The sequence below is a fragment of the Macaca mulatta genome, chromosome 2 (genome assembly GCF_049350105.2).
Source record: "Macaca mulatta isolate MMU2019108-1 chromosome 2, T2T-MMU8v2.0, whole genome shotgun sequence".
Lineage (NCBI taxonomy): Eukaryota > Metazoa > Chordata > Mammalia > Primates > Cercopithecidae > Macaca > Macaca mulatta.
The window spans coordinates 163,303,959-163,329,152 of NC_133407.1; the positions used below are offsets into that span (position 1 = coordinate 163,303,959).

The 25,194-nt window shown below is 43.0% G+C and overlaps 1 protein-coding gene and 1 non-coding gene across 2 annotated transcripts in view; both read left to right on the forward strand.

Annotated features, from left to right (window-relative positions):
- FSTL1 (follistatin like 1) overlaps nt 1-24,980 on the forward strand; it is a 57,050-nt gene extending 32,070 nt beyond the window's left edge. The window contains 9 exon segments of the mRNA NM_001244587.2: nt 3,554-3,658; nt 6,139-6,268; nt 7,065-7,097; nt 8,368-8,498; nt 12,207-12,325; nt 13,657-13,769; nt 14,092-14,202; nt 17,315-17,391; nt 20,280-24,980. Coding sequence (NP_001231516.1) covers nt 3,554-3,658; nt 6,139-6,268; nt 7,065-7,097; nt 8,368-8,498; nt 12,207-12,325; nt 13,657-13,769; nt 14,092-14,202; nt 17,315-17,391; nt 20,280-20,324 — 864 coding nt within the window. The 3' untranslated portion in view covers nt 20,325-24,980.
- MIR198 (microRNA mir-198) lies at nt 21,558-21,619 on the forward strand. Its single transcript, NR_032059.1, has one exon. It is a non-coding gene; the product is annotated as a microRNA mir-198 (primary transcript).
- Nucleotides 24,981-25,194: the final 214 nt, after the last annotated feature.

A 25,194-nucleotide genomic window follows, 5' to 3' on the forward strand; every position in this document is an offset into this window, starting at 1 on the left:
GATGGGTAAGACCACCCACCACCCTAAGCAACTTTGTAGGCACCTCAGGGATGCACCTGACACTCCCACTCCCAGAGAAGATGAGGCTTGGAGAAGGGTTTTCAATGGCACAAAAGCTATCTCTCTGGAGAAAATTTTCTTCATTGTTCATTTCTGCATTAAAGCATGCCTGTGAATGGGGATCACTGGGGAGGGCTATGAGGCTGCCGGTGAGACCTCTCCCACGTTGGTAGATCACCCTACCCGTATTTGTGGGGCAGCCACCCTATTCTTCTACCTCCTGCACCACTTCTGGCTCCAAGGACAGAGCTGGGTGGAGCTGCAGGAGCCAACACTGCGCTTCTGCATTGCGGCACTGGGCTGTGCAAGACAAAGAGAGAGATTGCCACCTATTGACAGACGTATCACCTGCAAAGAGGCATGATTGTGTAACTAGTGGCTCCCCTCTTGCCTGTGTGCTCTTCAAACGGGCCTTTTGTTTTTTCTATTCAGTCAGTCCTTCTGTTCTTTATTACCACTGCAGTGCAAGGGAGGACAGGGAAAAACGGGACATGACAGCCCAAGGTGGTAGTGACAGCATCTCAGTGGGAAAGTTGTCTGAAAATAAATTGCCCATTGTAGTAATAGCCACTTTCAGTTGTGTGGCAGGCACTGTGCTGCCTGCAGTACATCCCATTTAATCCTCACAACGACCCTCTAAGAATCAGTACTCCCAGTTTTCACTTGAGGAAGCTGAGGTTTAAAGAGAGCACCTGGCCCACGACCAGCAAGTAAGGAATAGAGGTGGGATGTGGGTAATTTAAATCTAAATCTCTGACGCACTCTTAACGCACATTCTCCCAACACTTGCTAATTATGCAACTCACACCCCCGTCATAATTTCCTTATGTCATCTGGATATGAAAATAAATCAAATATAAACTACTTTCCCTTAGATTGGGCAGAATTCTAGCTCTGCCACTTTCTAGTTATTTAAGGCTCAGCCCTCTCACCTGTGAAATGGGGCTAGTGATGTCTAACTTAGCGAGTTATTGAGGAGCTTAAATCACATATAAAAATAACTTAGTAGGATGCCGGGTATTTATAAATGGGAGTTTAGTTATCAGTGGTTGAAGATATGAGTTGGAATCCTAGCTCCTCTCATTTCTAGCTTTGGAACCTTGGGCAAGTTATCCGACCTTTCTGGTCTTCAATTTCCTCATCTATGGAATAGGGTTAATAATAATATACCTGTTCTTGCAGGGTTTCCCTGTAAGATGAAATCATGTGTATGAAAACATTTTGTAAATCTTAATTGTACTCTTCAAATATTAGTTGTTATAACTCAAAAGTTATGTTTCTTCAAATGGATTGTTGAGAACTATTCCTGAAAAATGACTTGATTGAATTCAATCTATTTTTGATACTTACTAAAAACACCAATATAAGTTAAAAGGAGGTTCCATACATGCCACAGGCTTTTCTGCAACAGCTCTATAAGGCATTCCCATGAATAACAGGTTTCATAGGCAGCTTGATTTACAGTTGGTACTTCCAAATGTATCTCACTGAATGTCCACAGGGCAGGGCTGGCATTTACCCCTACTTTATAGATGACGACATGTGAGGCTTAAAGAATGAAAATTACTAGTTAAGGACAGAGACTAGTGAGTGGAGGTTTGTGGGTGTTTGCCTGTGGAGCTGTGTGCGGGTGTATTTGAGTGCAGGCATGTGTCTGAGCATGCTTTTTTATGCATTTGTGTGTCCATAACTCATGGGACACACCCACAGGGGGGGGTGCATATTTGTCTGTATCCCTTGGCTAGAGTGTCGTTTTTGGGGAGAGGAGAAGGTAAACATATCTGAGGTTTTTTACAACTCGTCAGCAAAAACCTTTTCCTCTTCCTTTTTCGTGTTGCCTTACATTCTCAGGCAGTTTCCACAAGATGGCCCTGCCCGGAGAATATCCTTGATTTTTATCTCCACTCTCTGTTTAGGAAAACAACAGCTCTCCAATCCCCGCAGACTTCTGGGAATTACTTCCTCTTTCTTCCCCGCCTGCTAGCTTTCTTGAATTCGCCTTAGCAACATTCAAAAAAGAATTGGTTTATCCACAGCATGTGAACCAATGAAATGTGAGCATGAGAACGGCTTCTAGACCAATGGGAGCCCTGCATGACCCACAAGCAGGCTTGGGACAGAAAATAATAACCTGGAGTTTGCAGAGCAGCCTCTGGGTGGCAGCAGACTAGCTGTATTGGATACAGCACCTCAGCTCGAAAGCCTGTACTTTCTTTTTGCCTTTTTTGCCCTAATCTTGGATATAAAACATTCACCAACTATAAGAATTGTACTGTTACAAGACTTGTGGGTGTGAGTTCTCTGCATAATGTAGTAGACATGGCCTGGAGGGTGGACTGTTGGGTTCCATCCCTGCCTCACCACAGCCAGCCCGATGACCCCATTGTGCCTCCTGCAGTCTTTGTTGGTTTTGTCACAGCCAATGCTAGCCCAGTAGCCTTGGGCCTGGAGGTCTTTCATGATTTTGCCTGCCCAGCCAGTCAGGATGAGAAGCTGGGGAAATCACATTCTCCTTCATGTAACCACCACTACCCCTGGGTTGAGTGGTGAATGAGGTGGGGCTGGCTTTCTGCCACCAGTGAATGGGAGGGAAGGGATGAGCCACCAACAGATCAGTGCCTGTCAATACCCCCACATTCTCAGGTGCATACACCGAGACCATTCCCTACCTTGTCAGTTCTGCTGCACATGTCTGAACAGGGAAATGCCTGACTAGCAAATGATTTGAGAATAGTTCTGCTATCAGGCAGTTTAGCCCTGTTAATCTTGAAGCCAGTGGCAGACATGGGCAGAGGCTAAATGGGACCATAGCAAATATAGCAAATCCACGTTTCCACTGGTTTAGCCATCCTTCTTTTTGCCCTTTGAGATGATAATGCCTTGAACACCATTCAGTCAGGTTTGGGTCCTTCAGATAGTCATAGTTCTCCACAATGTTTCCATTTCTGCCTGACTTACTCCTCTCATCCTTTAAGAATCAGTTAAGGCCTAGTATCTTCAGAAAGTATCCTCTGAAAAATTCTCCCCCTCCCCCTCCCCCTCCCTTCCAGCTCCCTGGTGATCCTGTTCTTGCACTTCCTGTGTTGTTTTCCAAATGTCTCTTTCTTTGTGAGTTTCCTCTGAGAGTCATGGAGCTTCCTGAGGACAGGGTCTGTCCTTTGTATCTCCATCCCTTAGTGTAGTGTTGGCATAAGATAGGTGCTTAATAAGCATTTTTATGAGAAAGGAAGCATGCAAGAAAGGAACTCTTGCTCTTTGAGAAACATATTAGGGACTCAGAAGTACCTGAACCTGGGCTGAAGCAGTGTCTGGGAGTAGGGCACTCGCTGTTGGAGGCAACGTCTAGCTGTTTAAGACCCAACATCTAGCTGTTTAAGACCATGAGCCATGATTCCAGAGCAAAGCCCAAGCCTGAAAGATAATCTCATTATGGGCTTATCCCTTAGTGGGTTCATCTCAGTCACATGGTTTCCTTTATGATTGTGTGTTTTAGGAAGAGCTAAGGAGCAAATCCAAGATCTGTGCCAATGTGTTTTGTGGAGCTGGCCGGGAATGTGCAGTCACAGAGAAAGGGGAACCCACCTGTCTCTGCATTGAGGTAAGTCCTAATGTCAGGAGCCAGAGGACAGTGGCCAAGGCCAGTGTGGCTACCTTGCGGAGCCACCCATTAGCAGGCAGTGCCAATGATTTCAGTCTCTTTATAAAAGCATACCTCATGCCTCTGAGAAACATGGAATTTTTATTCCAGGTTCCTGATTTTTAATGCATGGATATTTTTTCTTTTTTTTTAATTTAGCTTTATAAGATTTTTTTAATTAAAAAATAAGAATTGTTTTATATAAGTCAAATAGTACAGACATTTACACAGATGTAAAATTATAATCTTCTCCCATAACCCTTCAATCCCTTAGTCTGAAGTAACCAGTGTTAACAATTTGGTACATGTTGTTCCACATGTTTTTCTTTTCTATGTTACTATAAGCATTAGGGTTTATATAGTACTGTAGACATAATGGTTCCCCCTATTTTATGCAAAAATGGGATCATGATACAGATATAGATATATACAGTTTATATTCTTTACTCATTATCAGGGATAACACTCTAGATCAGCACATGTAGTTTTAACTCATTTAACTCATTGTAGTGGCATAATAGTAATACAAAAGAACTAGATTTATTATATCATTTTCCCATAAATGGACATTCAGTTGGTTCTATGGGTTGTTTACCACTATAACCAATAACATCCTTGTGCAAATACCCTTACATGCTACTGCCTTTATTTCTGTAGCATTGATTGACACCAGAGCTTGCTAGGTCAGAGGATACGCAAATTTTTAAAAACAGTAGATGAGATGCAGGTTTTTTTTGATGTTTAAAAACCAGAGAGAGCCTTTGATAAATACTTCTTCTGTAGGCTAGATTCTGACAAGTTCTGCCACCAAAATGAACATAAATACCCTGGACATTCTCTTTTCTGTCAAACCAACTCATAGCCTGGAAACACGTCTGTCTGCAAATTAAATACAACCAATTTAGTCCCCAGGTTAAGGATCCTGATTTGTTGCCCCAGAAAGGAAGTTTTCTAACTCAGAAACCTAAAAGCCAGATCCTGCTGGGGATCCGTTAGCTCTGGGAGGTTCTCACTGGCAGTGTACCTGGCCACAGTGTGGTGGCATAAGCCTGGCCTTATGATCTGGAAACCTTATCCTAAAAATTGTACAACTAGATGTGGGTGAGCTGGGACCAAACCTAAGGTTTCAGGAGATGCTGTGAAGACAGAGACCACGTTTGGTTTTGTCCATTTCCCAGCACATAGTGAGCACTCCATAATAAATACTGGTTCACTGAAATTTGTATTTTTGGTATTCTCAACTAAAACCGGAGAGGTTGGGCTGCCATCCACTTCCAGTGCTCTGTGCTTCTTTTTACCATCTGCTCTTTCTTGTTTCACTTCCTTTCTTTATTGGATCTGAGCTAAACTTGCTTCCTACTTCTCCCCCTTAAAAACCGTAGAAGTCCAAAGAAACTGAGTTTGCCTGTGATCTTGGTACCTTCAGCAGCCAAAGCATAAGCTAGTTTCCAAATGAACTTTGTTCCATTTCCCTATCCATAATGATTCTCTGTAGTACTTCACAAAGACCCAGACAACCTTACTCCTAGCTTCACAATAAAGGCTTGAGATTAGGAGGAAAACAAAGTGGCCCCCCAAATAGTATATAAAGCAAGAGATCCTTATAGTTAGGCTGTGGAAGAATTGGAGTGTGTGTGTGTTTGCCTGCCTGCCTATCAGTCTCTCCACATTCCCAGCTCTCAGCTCTGGCTGTTTTATGTCATTGAATGTTGGAATATTAAGGGATCTCAGATCTTCTGAGACATTAAATGACTTTTTCCAAAGTGACAGAGAATTCAAATTTCTGATTTTTAATAGAACGCCTTTTCTGCTAATTTGATGTGATGAGGCAGTTGTCTTTGTTTCGGTGGCTATAATAAAATATCTGAGATTGGGTAAATAATAAATAAAAAGAATTTAATTCTCACAGTTCTAGAGGCTGAGAAGTCCAAGATTGAGGCGCAGGCAGATTTGATGTCTGGTGAGGGCCTGGTCTCTAACTTCCAAGATGGCACCTTGAATGTGGCATCCTTACATGGCAGAAGGCAGAAGGACCAAAGGGCCAAATGCTGTAGGAAGACTGATATATTCACTTCTTAACCTCATCCACAAGGGAGGAGTCCTCATGACCTAATCACCCCCTAAAGGCCTCACCTCTTAATAGTTTTGCATTGTGGATTAAGTAGCAGCATGAATTTTGGAGGGATCACAAACATTCAAACCATAGAGGGTGTCTCTTTCTTCACTGAATAGAAGAGATGACCCTGGACCAGGATAGGCACTAAGGGCCATAGGCAACTGAGACAGGGTCAGTTGGCCAGAACTGTCACTGCCTGTGCCCTGGTAGGATAGAAGCACCATCTCTGGTGGTGGAGAGTCCCCTTACAAAATGGCTCTGTGTGTGTGTGTCTGTGTGTCGATATCCATAACTGCACAAACATTCTCTCTTGGGTCTGTTTCAGCAATGCAAACCTCACAAGAGGCCTGTATGTGGCAGTAACGGCAAGACCTACCTCAACCACTGTGAACTGCATCGAGATGCCTGCCTCACTGGATCCAAAATCCAGGTTGATTACGATGGACACTGCAAAGGTAAGGTGTGGTCTCACCACTGCAAGGCAGCTTCAGCCATGGGAGCTGAGGAACAGAGTAGTGTGGCCTGGCTGACCACATGGTCTTTCTACCGTGACCACAGCCTCTCAGAGCTGTGGAAAGCACCCAGTTGGTTGGAGTTGCATCCTCTTGTCACTCATGAGCCTGCTGGGGTTTTCAGCACTGTCTACAGCTGGATAGTAAATACGGTGGACTCCATCAGTAATCAGTAACAATAATGAAGTTCCTTAAATGAATTATGTACCTTTTTAGAAAGCACGTAAGTTTCACTTTCCTCATGCTTTTTAATTTGGGCACCTCTCAGTATTATTTCCTCTATTTTGCGCTGAAACCATTGCCATTAGAATAAGAAGGAAGTCCCACACTTGTTGCTAATTAGATACCAGCCCCCTGCCAAGCCATAGCCCTGCCCAGCCGCTCTCAGCCTTGCCCTTCCTTGAAGAAACAAGAAGCTGTTTCCCAGGCGATTGTCTCCACTCCATTCCCTATCCAGAATGATTCTCCATTTGAATTCTCAAAATCCCAGTGACCCCTCAATGCAACAGGAGGAGGTGTGAGACCAGAAGGGTAACTCAGTGGCCCTAAATTGTCAGACAAAGCAGGAAACAGAAGATCCTCATACCTGGGCCCTAGAAGAAGGAAAGGATTCAATACAAGATGATGAAAAGGTTACAAATAGTCCCCTACATGTGGAGCAGCTGTAATCCTAGAAATACAGAAAAATTTTCTTTTTTTCTTCACTTTGCATTACACATTTTCTTTTTTTGTCTTGCAGAGAAGAAATCCGTAAGTCCATCTGCCAGCCCAGGTGAGTGCCTATTTTTTCTACTGTGTGCATCTCGGGGAGGACATTCTTTTCATGATAGAAATACTGTGTTCCACAATCCCTGCCAAGCTCATAAGATCTTCTGTGCATCAGAATTGTGTCCCAGAACTGGCCACTCCTCAACACAGCTCAGAAAAGCTGCAAAACTACATTTGTGTGTGTGTGTGTGTGTGTTTGCCAATTGAAGCAGCTGGTTGGGTCAGAATGTTGACTGTGTTTTCCCATTTTTCCTGAGTAGTGATTGAACTGCATGAACAGGACAGCCACTGAGTTCGTTTTTCAACATCCTGTAAGACATGTTCATGTTATGGGACTAGCAAATAGAAGGCACAACTCTTTTTGAAAGGGGATAGATAACTGGAAGGTGCCTGTAAGACTTCTGTGGTTTTCTATTAGTGATCACTAAAATTTTATCATGATTTATAGTTACAGAACTTTTTTGCGCATACTTTCCTTAGATTCTCATAGTAGCCTTTGTGAAGTAGATTGTACTGTAATTACTATATAGATGAGGAAATTGAGGCTCGAAGAGGCTAAGTGAGTTTTCTGTATCACACAGCTGGTAATTGGCAGACTAGGGAAGGACTCCCAGATTTTCATTCCCCTGGCCCAGTGCCCTTTTCACCCGCAACATGTGTTGTCTTCCAGGAATTCTCTTTTGCCAAAGCTTTTTCTCCTCTGCTTCCCCATCCACTCAACTCTCAGCACCCCCTGTTATTTCCAGTGGAAAACAGCTGTCCAGAGCATGGCTTCGACATGGCCCTCGCTGGGCTTCACATTCTCTTGTTCATAATAAAGGACGATGTAGGTGGTATACAGTTGTAAGTGGGGGAAAGTTTGGATGGACCTAGTTGGTGAGAAAGGGAGAAACTGGAGAAAATCAGAAATCTAGTGGCATAAAAAACTGTAATATTCTCATTTATTCATGTATTTCAGCTCATCTTTGAGTCAAGAGAGCTGCTTTATTGATTTTTTTCCCCTTCAGCTTCCTAAAGTTAATGAAAGTATCCTTTATTTTTTTGCTCTAGTTATTTCTCACATAAGCAGCAAAATCTCTCTGTTTCAATATTCTCAATCTTTACAAATATTTTAGAGATGGGAGCTTGAATCCTGGGCTAGACTTTTTCCAGTTGTGTACCCTGGATGTGCTAATCCTGTCTCCGTGGGCACCGATCCTCCCACACAATGGGTACCAGATATCATTGGGGTCCTCCCCTGACTGCTCCAGCTGACATCCTCCACTTTCCTGCAGTTGTTTGCTATCAGTCCAACCGTGATGAGCTCCGACGTCGCATCATCCAGTGGCTGGAAGCTGAGATCATTCCAGATGGCTGGTTCTCTAAAGGCAGCAACTACAGTGAAATCCTAGACAAGTATTTTAAGGTAATCCAGAGGTAGGAGGAAGACTATTCAGGCCCATAGAAAGGGAAGCTTCCTTCTCCCATTGCCTGATCACATCTTCCCATACCACAGGAAATGTAAACCTGTATAGACTCCCTGAGTTTCCTCATCATAGATCATTGATGAAGCCATGAAAGTTGCCTTCTCACCAGCTTTATTAGTGGGAGTAAGCAGTGGAGTCTTTGGGATCTAACACACATGTGCTGCTGCCTTTAGGCAGTTAAAGCCACAAAGGTCTTGGAGAACCTGTCAGTTAGGGCCAAGCTCTGTCCCCTACTCCCCATGACACCTTATGGAGCTGGCTGTTAATACAAAATACCCTCTGATTGCACCCAGACCGGGACCACTTCAGCCTCTTTCCTGCCTAGTTTGACATTTCTCTAAGTCATTAACTTGACTGCCCATGGCCTGGAGAGATTCTTCATCTGAGAAGAATCAATGGACTGGCATTTCATGGGTCCAGAGATTCTTCCTGAACTTAAAGATATTGCTGTTCCCTATCATAATTAGTTGAAGAGACAGAGTGTTCCACTTGGGAGCAGGAGAGATGCTATTTTCACAAAGAGAAATTAAGGAGGTTATAATATTTAGTGATGGCTCGGGCTATCATGGCATGCAGATCTTTCACAGAACTTGAGAGTTAGAAGCAGCAATTAAGGGCATTCTTACAGCTGATTGACAAGAACACAGACACACACAGGCGCATCACACTCAGAAGCACAAAGACACACTCAATCTCAAACATGCAGACACGCACACGCACACACCACATACAGAGACTCACATGCCACACGGAGACACATCCTACACGCAGACATATTCAGATACCCACATTTCCATGCAAGCACCAAAGCCCTCTTCACTTATAGACATCTAGGTAGATGCCCCAGCCATCTACTCCCTCACATACCTCCAGGGCCCAACCCAGTTGGGACTTGGGAGCAACTTCAGACACATGAGGGACTTTTTGGCTGCTCTGAGGCCACCTAATGTGGCCAATGCCAGTCTAGTCTGTGGATTTCTCTTTCTGACACTATAGAACCTACAGATGAAGAAGTACTGTGTTGGCTTCAAATGGATATTTGGTTAAGACTTCACTTGTGTTACTATTTTTATATAGAGATTTCTCTCCTCTATGGCAGATTTTAAGTCTCTGGATTTCAAGTTTTTGAGATCATACCCAGATGAAAAAGCACATCCTTTCTTGCTCTGTCCTCTGTCTTAACCACTCCCACATTACGGAGCCCTTAGGGCAAGAATGGTTCCTCTTCTACAGAAAAACACATCATAGTGCTGAGCCAGGAGAGTTGGACAGGAACAAAAAGTAATGTAAAGAAAGTGACTGTTCAAAAGCTGAGTGAATGGCAAAGGTACCTGCAGGGCCTGCTGTGAGCAGTGACTTTGCCCTACAATTACAGCATAGGAGGTATGGGACCCAGGACACTCCTTTCCAAGGGCCACTTGGGACCTTGTAAGCATTTTTTAGTGGCCCTTCGATGGCACTCCGCCTCGGGCATCACTGACACCTGCTATTAGATTTGATTCCCAAGAACCTAGACCACATTCCCCTCAACACATCTCCATCTCCTCCAGCAGCAACTCACTTTTACAGGCTCCCTTCTGAAAGCTGTAAGGCCCTTTGAGAAAGTAGCTCTTCTCTAGGGCATTCTCACACCCGAGCATCTAAGAAAGCTTGATCATGACTGACAGACATAAAATCCCCTCTTCCCAGACACTCTGGCAGTGTCTTCCAGGAGAAAACAGGTTTCATTTTCTACTTTTTGACAATTATCAGAGTCTTATGTGCTGCTGTCTTCAAAGGAAGACTGCCTCCTCCTAGGTCAGCAGCTGCCTGTTGGTGAGAGGTCTTACAGGCACAGAGAGATACTAGGTCTTTGTAACTGACTGACTGAAGAGAGGCTGAATGAATTAGGTTGGTTCATGGTCCATGATTAGGAGGACCTCACAGGCAGACCCCCCAGGAATTCCAGGCTGTTTCTGGGGCAGGCACCAGAATTCTGTGTTCTGTGGATTCTATATACAGCTCTGGTCTGGGGAGTTGAGCCCTGGGCCCTCCTGAGTTGAGAAAGCACATGGGCTGGACCTTCCCCCAGCTGCAGGCCTGATTCTAGTCCTACTGAAGTGTGTGTACACAGCACTGCCTTTTGAGAGCTGGACTGTGGTTGCCAGGTTCATGGTGCCCACTTGGGCCATGTGGCACTGGGTCTGCAGCTAGTGCTGGATGGTTCCCCTCCCTACGCTCATTCCATCATCAGGCCCTGACGACACTGGGGTCTTTGAGGGTTGCTCCCATTTGCCCAGTACATGCAGCATTTGAACTCAAGAAAGTCCTGTGCTACTAACAGTGGCCCCCAGCCAAACTTACTTAATTATTTTCGATTACTTAATCAAGACCTCACAAGGTAAACACTTAGGGAAGTTTCTCAGGGAAAATCGTATAGTGAATAAAGGACATCAGAGACCTGTTCTTGGGAATTAGGACAAGAATAGTAAGTACGTACTAAGCATAGTCCTAATAGTTGTTTCATGCACACCTTCATTATACAACATTAGAGTGGAACACCTGTGATGCGTGGCAGTCAGGAGAGAGTTGCTAGCTACATCTTGCCTTTCTATCTAGAAATTTGGACAGATGTTTCTTCCAGAATCCCTTGCACCATCTGGGGAGCCAACTTGAAAGTAATATGGGGAAGCTAATCCTTTCCCAGGGCAGCAGCATGAGGCAGCCTAGGGAAAGGATTTGGGAGGGAAGGGGAAAATGCTATCGAAACTTGTTAGGAGAGCAGCAGTATGCAACTTGGAATTTGATCAGTCTTGATTTTGACACCCTCCTGCAGCTAGTGCCTAGGTATCTTGAATGGTCCCAGATGGCTGAGGTCTCAGTTTAGCATCTTGCCATAGAGAACAATGTGTGAGCTCACTGCACCCCTCACTTTGTGCTCGTGGGATGCCAGCTGGGTCATGAGGACAGCCTGAGCTGGGTGATCTGAGGACCTGTGCACACATCTGCAGTGGGGCCCACAGGGCAGAGGAGCAGGAACTTTGCATGATGACCCCTGTCTGTAGCTTATTGCTTTGAGGGCTTTGCCTGAGTTCTCACTGATGTGATCAGTTACGGGCACCAAGGTGAAAGTTAAGCACCGAGAACAGGACAAGGAGGCTGGAATCAAGCAACAAGAAATGATCTTATAAGTCCGAAGTGAGCTCAGAGGGTTATCTGCATTGCTGTTCCTGACCAGTTCATTAGAAACATGTTCTGGGACCTGCTACAGAGATTCTGATTCACAGCTTGCAACTTTAAACTCTTGTTACATGTTCGTCAGGGTTTGAGAACATGATGTGGAGGTTGGTCTGTACCCAAAGGTACAGTCAAAAGTGTCTACAGGGCAGTGTCAGAGATAGGGCCACACAGTGTGCTTAGGGACCCCAGAGGCCTCTGTTCAGGTTGCCTCCTCTCCCCAGGCACTTCTCCTCTTTCATCTTGGGCACAGGTACCTTCTCTGCATGTCCCACGGATTAGAGCATTTGTTGCCATGACCCTCTGAGGCCAGGGCAGGGTTGGAATGTATTAAGAATAAGATGAATCAGAGGCGGGTCAGCTGAGTGGAGCAATGATGGAACAGGGGTTCTGCAAAACATTACTGAATGATCTCGTCATGCCCTTTCTAGAACTTTGATAATGGTGACTCTTGCCTGGACTCCAGCGAATTCCTGAAGTTTGTGGAACAGAATGAAACTGCCATCAATATTACCACGTATCCAGACCAGGAGAACAACAAGTTGCTTAGGTGAGAGGAACAAGGGGTCAGAGAATGATCCACAAGGAAAGACTGCCTAGGAGAGGGGACTTAAACCCTTTCCCACCTGCAAAAGAGCCACCAGTGAGAGAATGTCATGTAAAAAGCAAAATGAGAATTCTGTCCTGTTCTATTCTATGAAAGTATGAATTAATATATTGAGTACCACTGATATCTAATCAAATAGTTATTGTTTTTGGTCAGAACTTGCAAGGAATAGAAGAATATAATTTTAAAATAAATTGCCAAGGGCACATCAGGGCAAGTTGTTTCTGAATGTTGTGGGTGATGTTTTACTGATTAATTTTCTGAAGGAATTACATTAATCTATTACTTAACTGTAGGTCCAAAGTAGCTTTGTTCTGATTTTTAGGTAATTAGTGCTATTTCATGTCGATTGCCCTGACTGTTACAGATATATGCCCATCTACTTTTATGGTATTATTCCAGAATAAATATTAATAAAAACTAATTGCTAAGAAACTTTTGATGTGGTTTCAGCATCAGTAAGAATTAAAAATAGGAAAAGCATCTCTTTTTTTCAAAAGAAGTACATTGCACAGTTTCTAGAAGGATTCTTCTTTAATAATAGTCTATGACCTTAAAGTATAGGTTCTGTAAATCCTTCACATTTTGATAATCTGAAATTACATAATGTTTTACAATTTCAACGTTTGAGCCTCATGATATCTCAGTGAAGGAGGGCTTCTTGACCTCCTTTTACGGATGGGAAGACAGGCTCAGAAAAGTTGAATAACTAGCCCAAGTTCATTTATTGAGCCAGGCCTCAAATCCAGCCCAAGGAAGAATTAATGGAGCTGAGTTCTAGAAGCTTTTCTGAAAATCTCTTTCTAGAATGATGGTAATGGTGATTCTTGCTTGAACTTCATATTCTTTCACATCCTATATTCTTTTCATATCATCTGTCATATCTCTTCTGTTTTGATTTTCCTAGTTTGGTTGACTTGACATGTGTATACCATGGGGAAAGGCAATTGCTAGTGGAAGGTGTGCAGGCAGTGAAAACATTTGTCAATCAAAGTAGACAAAACCGTTCACGAAACTTTAGTCATCTTAAGGGGAACATTTGAACAGCCGGAGTGATCTGACATTCAGTATAACAAACTAAAGGTTAGATGCCTGCACTGGTGAGGATGGATAATAGTTGTGTTGGGTCAGTGTACAGAGAGGCTGTTACAGTTAGCATTCATCTTCTTGGCCTCCTATGGAAGCCCTGGGTGTATGTGGTCTTGATGCTTACTTCCCTTCTTCTGAGTGAAGCTAAGGTCTTGCTAACACATTTATCCTGTGTTTTGTTTCAGGGGACTCTGTGTTGATGCTCTCATTGAACTGTCTGATGAAAATGCTGATTGGAAACTCAGCTTCCAAGAGTTTCTCAAGTGCCTCAACCCATCTTTCAACCCTCCTGAGAAGAGTATGCCTAACCTAAGAAATAGAAAGCTGTAGGGAATGGAGGCATTTTGTAGGAGCCAAGATAGAGAGGATTGGTGGAACTCTCCAGAGCTAGCTGAGAAATGCCCTCCCATGATTCTAAACTGGGCCCCAGCCCATTATTCCCATGGTGAAGTTAGGACCCCACATTCTTTAGGTTGATTGTGGCATTTGCTCAGATATAGTGCTTCTGAGTGACAGGCAGGTCTTGTCTGGGAAAAAAGGGTAAGGTGCACAGACTGTAGCAAAGATGCCCTGTTCCACCCTCACAACTAAACTGTTGCCCCACATTTCTGGCCCAACAGAGTGTGCCCTGGAGGATGAAACGTATGCAGATGGAGCTGAGACTGAGGTGGACTGTAACCGCTGTGTCTGTGCCTGTGGAAACTGGGTCTGTACAGCCATGACCTGTGACGGTGAGCTGTGCTTCAGAAAGAAAGAAAAAACAGCAAGGAGAGAGCTTCATGAAATCAGCATGAGAGAAGTTGGGGTGGGGATGATGGAGAAGAGGGTGGTGGCTGGGAGCAAGGAACCCAGGGAGCAACTGGCAGACCCACACCTGTAAGGTTGGAGCCCCAAGTGGGGAGCTTTGAGGGCAAAGCACTTATCCTATAGGCATTCAGTTTGAAAGTCACTCCAGAGGCTTGGAATAAGAGAGGACCAAGACCCAGGGCAAAAGTAAATGATAATGGAATAGTAACATTATGGAAATAGTAATAATGGAATAATAATTTAAAATAATAATTAATAATTAAAATGTTAAAATAAAAATAATTATTTAATAATAATTAAAAATAATAATGGAATAGTAACAGTGAAAGCAAATACTTACTCAGCAAGAACCATTTGCCAGGCTCTCTTCTAAGCATTTTACATATTAACCCATTGATCCTTATAACACCTTAGGAAATAGCAAAAGACTCTGGTGGTTGAAAGACAAAATGACTTCTCCTTGCCATACCCAGCAGAAAAAGAAAAAATGTTTGTAGACCCTCTTTCAACTAACAGAGATGGGTAATCTTTTTTAAAAAGAGAAAGTTGAGCTAGTTGAGATGTGTGCAGGGTGGTCTGGGGAGACAGAGAAATCTGAGAGTTTGGGGGGCAGTGTGAGGCTACAGGTTATGTTGGAACCACTGGAGTCCCATCTGGGTCCTGGGCTACAATGATGCCAAAGATCAAGAGGGACTCTTAAAGCCGAGCCCTAGCAAAGAACCAGGGACATTCAGAGTGGAGGCAAGACAGAGAAGGGTGTCGAAGCTAGGTCTGCGACAGAGAGTTGCCTTAAGGTCAGTTGGAACCAGGCCCAAAAGTTTCACCAGCTAGGGTAAACCTAAAGTTATATCAGCCAGGGGCAGTGGCTTATGCCTATAATCCCAACACTTTGGGAGGCCAAGGTGGGAAGCCCAGGAGTTCAAGACCAGCCTTGCCAACATAGCGAGACCATATCTCTACAAAAATGTGAAAATTAGCTAGGTGTGATGGCACATGCCTGTAGTCCAGCTACTTGGGAGGCTGAAGTGCAAGAATTGCCTGAGCCTGGGAGGTTGAGGCTGCCATGAGCCATAGTCACACCACTGCATTCTAGCCTGGACAACGGAGCAAGACTGTCTTAAAAAAAAAAAAAAAAAAGTTGAAGAAGTTAACTGTGTCGGCCGGGCGTGGTGGCTCACGTCTATAATCCCAGCACTTTGGGAGGCCAAGATGGGCAGATCACAAGGTCAGGAGATCGAGACCATCCTGGCTAACGCAGTGAAACCCCGTCTCTACTAAAAATACAAAACATTAGTCAGGCGTAGTGGTGGACGCCTGTAGTCCCCAGCTACTCGGGAGGCTGGGGCAGGAGAATGGCGTGAACCCAGGAGGCAGAGCTTGCAGTGAGCCGAGATTGTGCCACTACACTCCAGCCTGGGCAACAGAGCGAGACTCCGTCTCAAAAAAAAAAAAAAAAAAAAAGTTAACTGTGTTAAGAACTGGCTGGAACCTAGGATCATGTTCAGGAAGATCAGGTTAAATGGTAACTAGGAGGCTCTTCTAGACAAGGATCCTAGAGAACACCAACAGTATAAATGGTCCAGTACTGTCTAAGGTATCACTGGCCTACCACTGCCCAGGACCAAGTCTGTTTTTGGTGTGGAAAGACAGGAAAGCAATGTAACTCCAGGGACAGGTGAAAGAACAGGAAGAGGCTATTTAGAGACTAGAAATTCCTACAAGTTCCTGGAAGTCAAGACCAAGCCAGCATCTCCAGAAGAAACACAGAGTTGCTACTGAAACCAACAAAAAACATCTCAAAATAGTCAGTGGCCTAGCCTGCCTCAACCATGAAGCATCCTATACTTGTCTTCCCTAAACTCCATTCAGTACCTCTCCGCTTCTAACTGCTGCTGTTCTGGCTTTGTAAAGGTAGCCCTCCATTTCTAAGGTGCAGGCAGTTGGTATGCAGTTGGCTTACAGAATAAGCGTGGTCATTTGGATAATAATCTCTATCACATGCATCAGACAAAATTCAAATGATCAGCCCCATGGGACACTGCCCATTTCCACAGCCACTCAGCTGTGGGCTGCTCATCCTCCCTGGATGACCAAGTCCAGAACTCTGTGTGGGTATAACATGGAGCAATCCATGTTAGATGGTGGTGCCCCAGGGGTCTGAGCACGTATGGATGTGTAGGCCATGGATCTGAGAGGAGTTTGTGGAGCCAGCATTCTGGGGCATTTTCAGGTTAGTACCTGAGAGCAGTCTGATCTTAGATCACAAATCAAAATGGGACAGGCAAAAAGGGGCATCAAGATGTGAAGCCAGGTGGAGGCAGAGCCAAGGGAAACTGCTGTGAGGGGAAGGTTGATAGCAATGTTTGGAAGATACGTCCTAGCAGTGTTTCCTAATGGTCAACATTCTTCTTGATAAGCATAGAGATTTCATCCTAAACATAGTGAATCAGCATTTGCAAAAGAGCAGCTTGGGAACCTGTGTAGTTTTTGTTTTGTTTATCACTGCAAGTTTGAGAAACATTGCTGATGAAATGGTTGTCAACCCTGGCTGCACATTAGAACCAACCAGAACGACTTGTAAAAAAAGTACTGGTGTCCAGGTCCCACCTCACATCAATTACATCGGAACCTCTGAAGGTGGAACTAGACAGCTATCTTTTCAAATGTTCTCCAGGACATTTTGATGGTGTGTGAATGGCTGAGAGTCATTGTCTCAGAGGAATCTCCTGTGTCAGGATCCAGGTTTTCACCATAACTTTTTTTGCAGGGCCAGCTTCTGGCAGGGATGTGCTAAGCAGTTAAAGGAACAAAAGCCAGAGAGGAGTTGGGATAGATTGCTTTGTTACAGTGTGTTACCTTGGAGATATCAGTTACACAGGGCCCCTTCATGCCTTCATACTTAGAAAATGTGGGTAATTCACCTCTCCTTCCGCAAGTTAAATGGGAGATGAATTGAGAGCCTCTAGGTAGATCTTGGCGAATTCCTCACTGGCTTACCACAGCTGCCACTGCTCTGAGCTTTGGTTCTTCTTGCAGGAAAGAATCAGAAGGGGGCCCAGACTCAGACAGAGGAGGAGATGACCAGATACGTCCAGGAGCTCCAGAAGCATCAGGTGAATGGTAGCCTCCATGCTGGTTCAGGTGTTGCTGTTGCCATCAGGCCCTATACCACTCAAACACTGCCCAGTGCCCCAGGAGACCAAGGAGGCATGCTCTGTTCAATACAGTAGATCTTGAGTGATACCCCATCCCCTGTACTATCAAACTGTGATACAGACAGTTTCCTGATGAAGTCCTCACAGGGCCCAGTAGGTCTCAACAGGTATAGGTTACAGCTCAGTGAGTGGCTACATAAGGCAAAATCAGGCAGGTGGTCATTTGCAAATGAGGTGGAAGTGGTTTGCAAATGAGCATGGTTTAAGGAAGTGTGTATCCTGTCATGACCAGTGTCCAGACCCAAAGACTGTGAGCTCCTGAAAGCAGGCTCTGTAACTTGCTCATCATTGTACCCTCGCAGTCTCACAGGGCCTGGTATATAGTCAGCACTCAGTGAGTATGAAAGTAGTGGATTGGGGCCACAGCAGAAAGGATTTAAGTTCAACATCAGTCTAGCTAGAAAATAGCCTGGGGTTAACAAAGAGTCTCCTTCCCAGATACTCAAGAAGATAATAAGAACATTGTTCAGGTTCTATGTCATTAAGTTAAAGGCTTCCTTGGGGAAAGAGTTCTTAGCAGAATAGTGATCCTCTGACATACTGTGGAACTGCTGAACTCCTGGCCCATCCTCCTACTGGCTTATTATGTAGTCTTAATATAGGATATTGCACCTTCCATTACCTGTCTGTAGACCAAATGTAGTAGTATTAGCCTTCTCTCTGACATAGAAGTTTTTAAGGAATGTAATGGTCATAAGAACTGCTAAACTATTGATAAGAAATATTTGACATGAGCAAACAGAACTATTACTATTAATAGTAATTGCTCATATCTATTAATCATTCTCGATGTGCATTTTGTCATCATTGTTACTGATAGTATAGAAATCTCATGTCAGTTGTTTAAGCAGAAACAAAAGCTTCTAGACTTTTGCTTTTTCAGATTTCACCAGTCTTGAGTCTCCAAATGAGTTCAATCCCATGAAGGAGAAAAAAAACTTCATAGGAATTACTTTCGTCTAGGATACAGTAGTTATCAGACAGTACAGAGTGAATTATAATAGCTAATATGTTTAAGTTTCTGTGTTTGATGTGAGTCCCCTCAGATCTGATACTGAGGCAAGGATGCAAGTACACATAGTTTATTTGGGAAGCAATGCCAGGAAACACCAGGGGGAGATTTGGGAAATGAGTCCAGGAAGGGAAGGAAGTAATAAAGAGTGTGTATTCAGGCATGTTACCACTGTTAACAAGTGGCTCTTAATGCTCTTGGGGATCTCTGGGAATGGAGTAACAGTGCCTGAGTCGGGATGAAGCTGGGCTGTTTCTACAAGAACTCCCATCAGCCACTGGCTGAGGGCTTCTACTGGGAAACAATAATTCCCTGGCATTTGTGGCCTACCAGTGTGTGTGGACAGAGTAGGCTACAGCAGCCAGAGAAAGGCATCAGGCAGAGATGCAGGTGCTAGCATAGGTAGGAAGTCGTGCCAGTGTACACCGAAACATTAAACACAAAGGGGCTATGGATGGAACCCCAGCAGTGTCTGCTAGATATCAGCCACTGTTGTCAGGTTTTTTAAAATTTATTTCTTTAATTGAAATATGATTCACATAGCATAAAATTCACCCCTTTAAAGTGTATATTCCTAAGATTGTCAGTCATCTCACTACTATCTTAATTCCAGAACATTTTCATTATCCCAGAAAGAAATCCCATACCCATTAGAAGTAACCCTCCATTCTCATCTTCCTCCAGCCCTTTGCAACCACTAATCTACTTTCTAACTATAGATTTTCCTGTTGTGGACATATTACAGTAGTATCATACAACAGTATAGCCTTTTCGGTCTTTGACTTAGCATAATGTTTTCAAGGTTCATTCTTACAGTATGAATCAGTACTTTTTTCCTATTTATGGCTGAGTAACATTCCATTATATGGATATACCACATGTTGTGTTACCCATTCATCATTTAATGAATATTTAGGTTGTTTCAATTTGGGGGCCCTGATAAATAAAGCTGTTAGGAACATTTTCGTACAAGTTTTTGTGTGGATACATGTTGTCAGCTCTCTTGGGTATTTACCTAGGAGTGGAATTGCTGGGTCATACGGTGACTCCATGTTTAACCTTTGGAGAAATGGCCAAACTGGTTTCCAAAGCTACTGTACCATTGTACATCTTCACCATAGAGTTCCAATTTCTTCACATACTCGCCAATGGTTTTGTTACTGTTATTTTTTATTTTAGCTGTCCTAGCAGGTGTGAAGTGGTTTTGATTTGCATTTCCCGCGTGATTAATGATGATGTTGAGCATCTTCGTATGTCCTTATTGGCCATTTTGTGCCAGGCACTGTTGTAAGAGATGGTACTTTATTACTGTGGTTTTGCAGTTGAAGACATTGAGACACAGAAGATTTCACAATATGCCCAAGGTCACCCAAAAAGTAGCACAGCCCGTTGAAGCTCAGGCAGTCTGCCTCCAGAACCTGTTGTAATTAATTAACACTTCTTTGGACTTGTTGGATTCAGAACATCTTGTAGCATTTCCATTTAACATCATTTTTTTTCATTCTTAAAATGGGAACCATAATGTCTGATCTGCTTGTTTCATAGGAGTCCAAATGGTGTCAGCTTAATTCAGTAGACAGCCCCTGCATGACCATATCATGAATAGGCCATAGTTCTTGTTCTCAAGTTGTTCATTGTCCACAGAGGAGCCAGACAAGTAAACAACTAAAATTCAGCATAAGCTTGTAAATGCCAATGCTATATAGTCTTGAAGAATAAATGCCAACAGTTGTTTAATATTTCCATGACGCCTATTTTCTCTTACATCTCAAAGGAAACAGCTGAAAAGACCAAGAGAGTGAGCACCAAAGAGATCTAATGAGGCGGCACAGGATAGTGTCTGGAGCCCAGCATCTTCTCTTCCACTTCAGCGCTGAGTCCAGTATACACGAGTGTCTGCTACAGTCGCCAAATCACCAGTATTTGCTTATATAGCAATGAATTTCATTTTGTTTATTTGTTTTGCAATAAAGGAGATGAAAGTGGCTGGCTAGGAGGGGAAGGGCCACAGCCTTCATTTCTAGGAGTGCTTTAAGAGACACTGCAAACGGTGCTCTGGGGCCGTTTAGTAAGGAAACTGCATCACGATTGAAAGAGGAACAAACCCAAATCTGAACCTCTTTTGAGTTTACTGCATCTGTCAGCAGGTTACAGAGAGTGCACACAATGCCAGAGAGAACTTAGCAGGGTGTCCCTGGAGGAGAGGTTTGGGAAGTTCCACAGAGAGGAACGCTCTCTGCTTCCAGCCTCTTTCCATTGCCGTCAGCATGACAGACCTCCAGCATCCACGCATCTCTTGGTCCCAATTACTGCCTCTAGATACATAGCCATCCTGCTAGTTAACCCAGTGTCCCTCAGACTTAGATGGAGTTTCTGGGAGAGTACACCCAAATGATGCAGATACTTGTATACTTTGAGGCCCTTGGCAACCTAACCAAATTTTAAAAATACTTTTGACCAAAGGTGCTATTTCTCTGTAAAACACTTTTTTTTTTTTTGGCAAGTTGACTTTATTCTTCAATTATTATCATTATATTATTGTTTTTTAATATTTTATTTTCTTGACTAGGTATTAAGCTTTTTTTATTATTTTTCAATAGTCCCACCACTTCATAGGTGGAAGGAGTCTGGGGTTCTTCCTGGTGCAGGGGCTCAAATAACCCAGATGCCCCCACCCTGCCACATACTAGATGCAGCCCATAGTTGGCCCCCCAGCTTCCAGCAGTCCACTATCTGCCAGAGGAGCAAGGGGTGCCTTAGACCGAAGCCAGGGGAGGAAGCATCTTCATAAAAAACTTTCGAGATCCAAACATTAATTTGTTTTTATTTATTCTGAGAAGTTCAGGCAAATCAGTATTCCCAAGGATGGAGATAAGTACAGCCAAGCGGGCTTAGGATATCCCAGCCTACCAATATGCTCATTGGCCTACAACTAACTAGGAGAGTGAGTTGGCCCTGTCTCTCTTCTTTTTTCTGGACCTCAGTTTCCTCAGTAGCTGGTAAGAATGCACTAGCCTTTTGATGTGATAAGTTATAAATTCTGTGGTTCTGATCATTGGTCCAGAGGGGAAATAGGTTCCTGTGATTTTTCCTTCTTCTCTGTAGAATAAATGAAATCTCGTTGTTAGAACAAGAAATGTCAGATGGCCAAAAACAAGATGACCAAATTTGATCTCAGCCTGATGACGCTACAAGTTGTGCTGTGATACAGAGTCCTCATGGGTAAAGCAGAAAGAGAGTGGGAAAGAGAACCACCCCACTCTGTCTTCATATTTGCATTTCATGTTTAACCTCCGGCTGGAAATAGAAAGCATTCCCTTAGCGATGAGGATAAAAGAAAGTTTGTAATTCAACAGGGGGAAGAAAATGGAGATTTAATCCTAAAACTATGACTTGGGGAGGTCAGTCATTTACAGTTAGTCTTGTGTCTTTCGACTTCTGTGATAGTTAACCCCACTCACTACCCTGTTTAAGATGCATTTGGAATACCAAAGATTAAAGCCTTGACATAAGATCTCATTTGTAGAAAGTAGATTAAAGACCATCAGAAGGAAATTATTTAGGTTGTAATGCACAAGCAACTGTGAGAAACTGTTGTGCCAAAAATATAATTCCTTCTAGTTTTCCTTGTTCTTATTTGAAAGGAGAAAATCCACTTTGTTCAGCATTTTAAGCTTTTGTGTATCAATCCCATCTAAAAACTCTCTTCAAACTCCACTTGTTCAGTCTGAAATGCAGCTCCCTGTCCAAGTGCCTTGGAGAACTCACAGCAGCATGCCTTAATCAAAAGTTTTGCCAGCCCTTGGACACTATGGGAGGAGGGCAAGAGTATCAGTTTGTTAAAAGCAAAAAAGCCACAGTGTCTCTTCACTAGTCATATTTAGAACAGTGGTTACCATCCAAGACTACTCTATCCTGCAACATTGAACTCTCAAGAGCAAATCCACATTCCTCTGCTTCTGTGTAAATAGGGCAGCTGTTGTCTATGCCATAGAATCACATGATCTGAGGACCATTCATGGAAAGCTGCTAAATAGCCTAGTCTGGGAAGTCTTGCATAAAGTTTTGCATGAAGCAAACAGGATTAAATCAGGTTTGGTTCCTTCAGCCCTCTAAAGGCATAGGGCTTAGCCTGCAGGCTTCCTTGGGCTTTCTCTGTGTGTGTAGTTTTGTAAACACTATAGCATCTGTTAAGATCCAGTGTCCATGGAAACCTTCCCACATGCCGTGACTCTGGACTCTCAGTTTTTGAAAGCAGGGTTCCTCTGCCTGCTAACAAGCCCACGTGGACCAGTCTGAATGTCTTTCCTTTACACCTATGTTTTTAAATAGTCAAACTTCAAGAAACAATCTAAACAAGTTTCTGTTGCATATGTGTTTGTGAACTTGTATTTGTATTTAGTAGGCTTCCATATTGCATTTAACTTGTTTTTGTAACTCCTGATTCTTTCTTTTTGGATACTATTGATGAATAAAGAAATTAAAGTGATAGTTTTATTGGTTTCCTTTCCCCCAATTAAGGCCAAATAAAGTTGTGAGAACATTACCCATTTACTTCCTAAGAGTGGATTGGAGTTTCAGGAGCCTTACAAAGGACTGAAGAGTTTCTCCTGGGACTGCAGCTTGGATGGGAAGTTTACTCGGGGACTGGCAGAACAAGTTTCTTTGAAAGGATCATGGATGATGGGTCTGGAGTAGAAGGTGATGACAAGTCAGAGAGTGTCTTAGTCCCTTCAGGTTGCTATAACAAAATGCCTCAGACTGGGTAATTATAGACAACAGAAATGTATTGCTCATAGTTCTGAAGGCTGGGAAGCCTAAGATTAAGGTACCAACAGATTTAATGTCTGATGAGGGCTTATTGAAGCTTGTCTGCTTCAAAGAATGCACCTTCTTGATGCATCCCCACATGGTGGAAAGGGTGAACAAACTCCCTTAGGCCTCTTTTATAAGGGCACGAGGGTTAAACTTTTGATGACCTAATCATCTCCCAAGAGCCTCACCTCTGAGTACCATTGCTTTGGGGGATTCAATTTTATCATGAATTTTGGGGGGACATAAACATTCAAACCATAGCAGGGTGCATTCCTGTATTGGGAAGATGTTAAATTAAATGACTTCTAAATCCCCCATACGATTTAGGAGACTAAATGGCATCCTGTGAGGCTGACTGCAGTGGCCTGTGAGAAGGCAAATAAACATGGGAAGGTAGTACAGGGAACATGGAATCGTTGCCAGGGACAGGCTAAATAACCTTAATGGCACTTCCTTGATACACACATTCCATGGGGATAAACATTTCCAAGTGGGCTGAATGTTGGCTGGTTAAAACCTCTTCTGCTCCATCTTGGGGACACATGACTAATGTTTTCCAACCTGCCATTTTCATATGTATCGTGCACTCTCCACCCCCAATAATTCTGCCTCCCAAAAGAGCATATAGTCGATGAGGTTTAAGGTTTCTTCAGTTCAGTCATGTGGAAGTGTTGCTATCCTAAAATTATAGCTGGATCACTTTGATTGGATTTGGGATATAACCCAAATACTAATCAAATATTAAAAGGCAATCTTTTTTGTTACGTGATTGCTACAGATTACTGATCTCATTTGTCACAGTTTGATTCTTCAAATTTTCATTCTCAGAAGGGAATCTTAAACCCAGTTTGAAGGGTACCTTGTCCACAACCACTTTTAAATTTTGGCTAACTACTCCCAACCTTCTACTGTGTTCTGGGAAAACTTTTTCTGCTGTTATGTATGTATTCAGGAAGTGCAACATTATTAAAATAACCTAAACTAAGCATAATTCAGAAGTTTCCTTTCATCAAAATTTAATATTATGAATTGTGCAGAGAAGTATGTTACTTTGATCCACTTTATTTTAGAACTTCTTTATCAAGTTATCAGTCCTCTTGAACTATTTCTGAAATAAGGGGAAGGAAGGAAGGGAAAAAATATGAATGTGTAGATAGATCTAAGCAGATGCCCTCAGAGCCCTGGAATAATCCTAGCCGGGATGTGGGACATGAAAACAACTCTGGCCTACTGCTGCTGGGGGCTGCTTCATGGTGTGACATAGGAAGTAAAATGTTGCTGTATGAATAGGAAGGAGGGTCTTCCTGTCAATGAGAATTAATGTTTTTCTAATGATTTAACTTTTTTACTGAAGAAATAATATGTATACGTGGTAAAAATCCAAATTGTATCAAGGAAAATACAGTGAATAAAACCATCCTCTTAGAGGGTATGTCCATTTATAAATTTGCCTATGATTGCCTATACAGTCAAAGAGGTTGCACCAGTATGCATGCCTGCCGAAAGTACATAAACTGAGCATATCTATTTCCCTACATTTTTGCAAACATTACACCTTCAAGTTTTTTGGCCTCTGATAGAGGAAAAATGGTAACTCCTTGTTTTATTTTTTATATTCATTATTCCTTTTGTAAGATTAAATCTCTTCCCATGAAAAATTGGTTCTTGTCCTTTTCTTTCATTTCCTTCGCTTGTTTTTCTAATGGTTGCTGGTCTTTTTCTTATTGGTTTGTCATAGTTCTCCATAAGTATATCGTTAGCCGTTTGTCGTGAATGTGACAAATACATTCTCTCAGTTTGTTTTTCTTCTTTTGACTTTATGAGATGCTTTGCCTTGTAGAAAACTTCACTCTTTATATAACCCAATTTATACA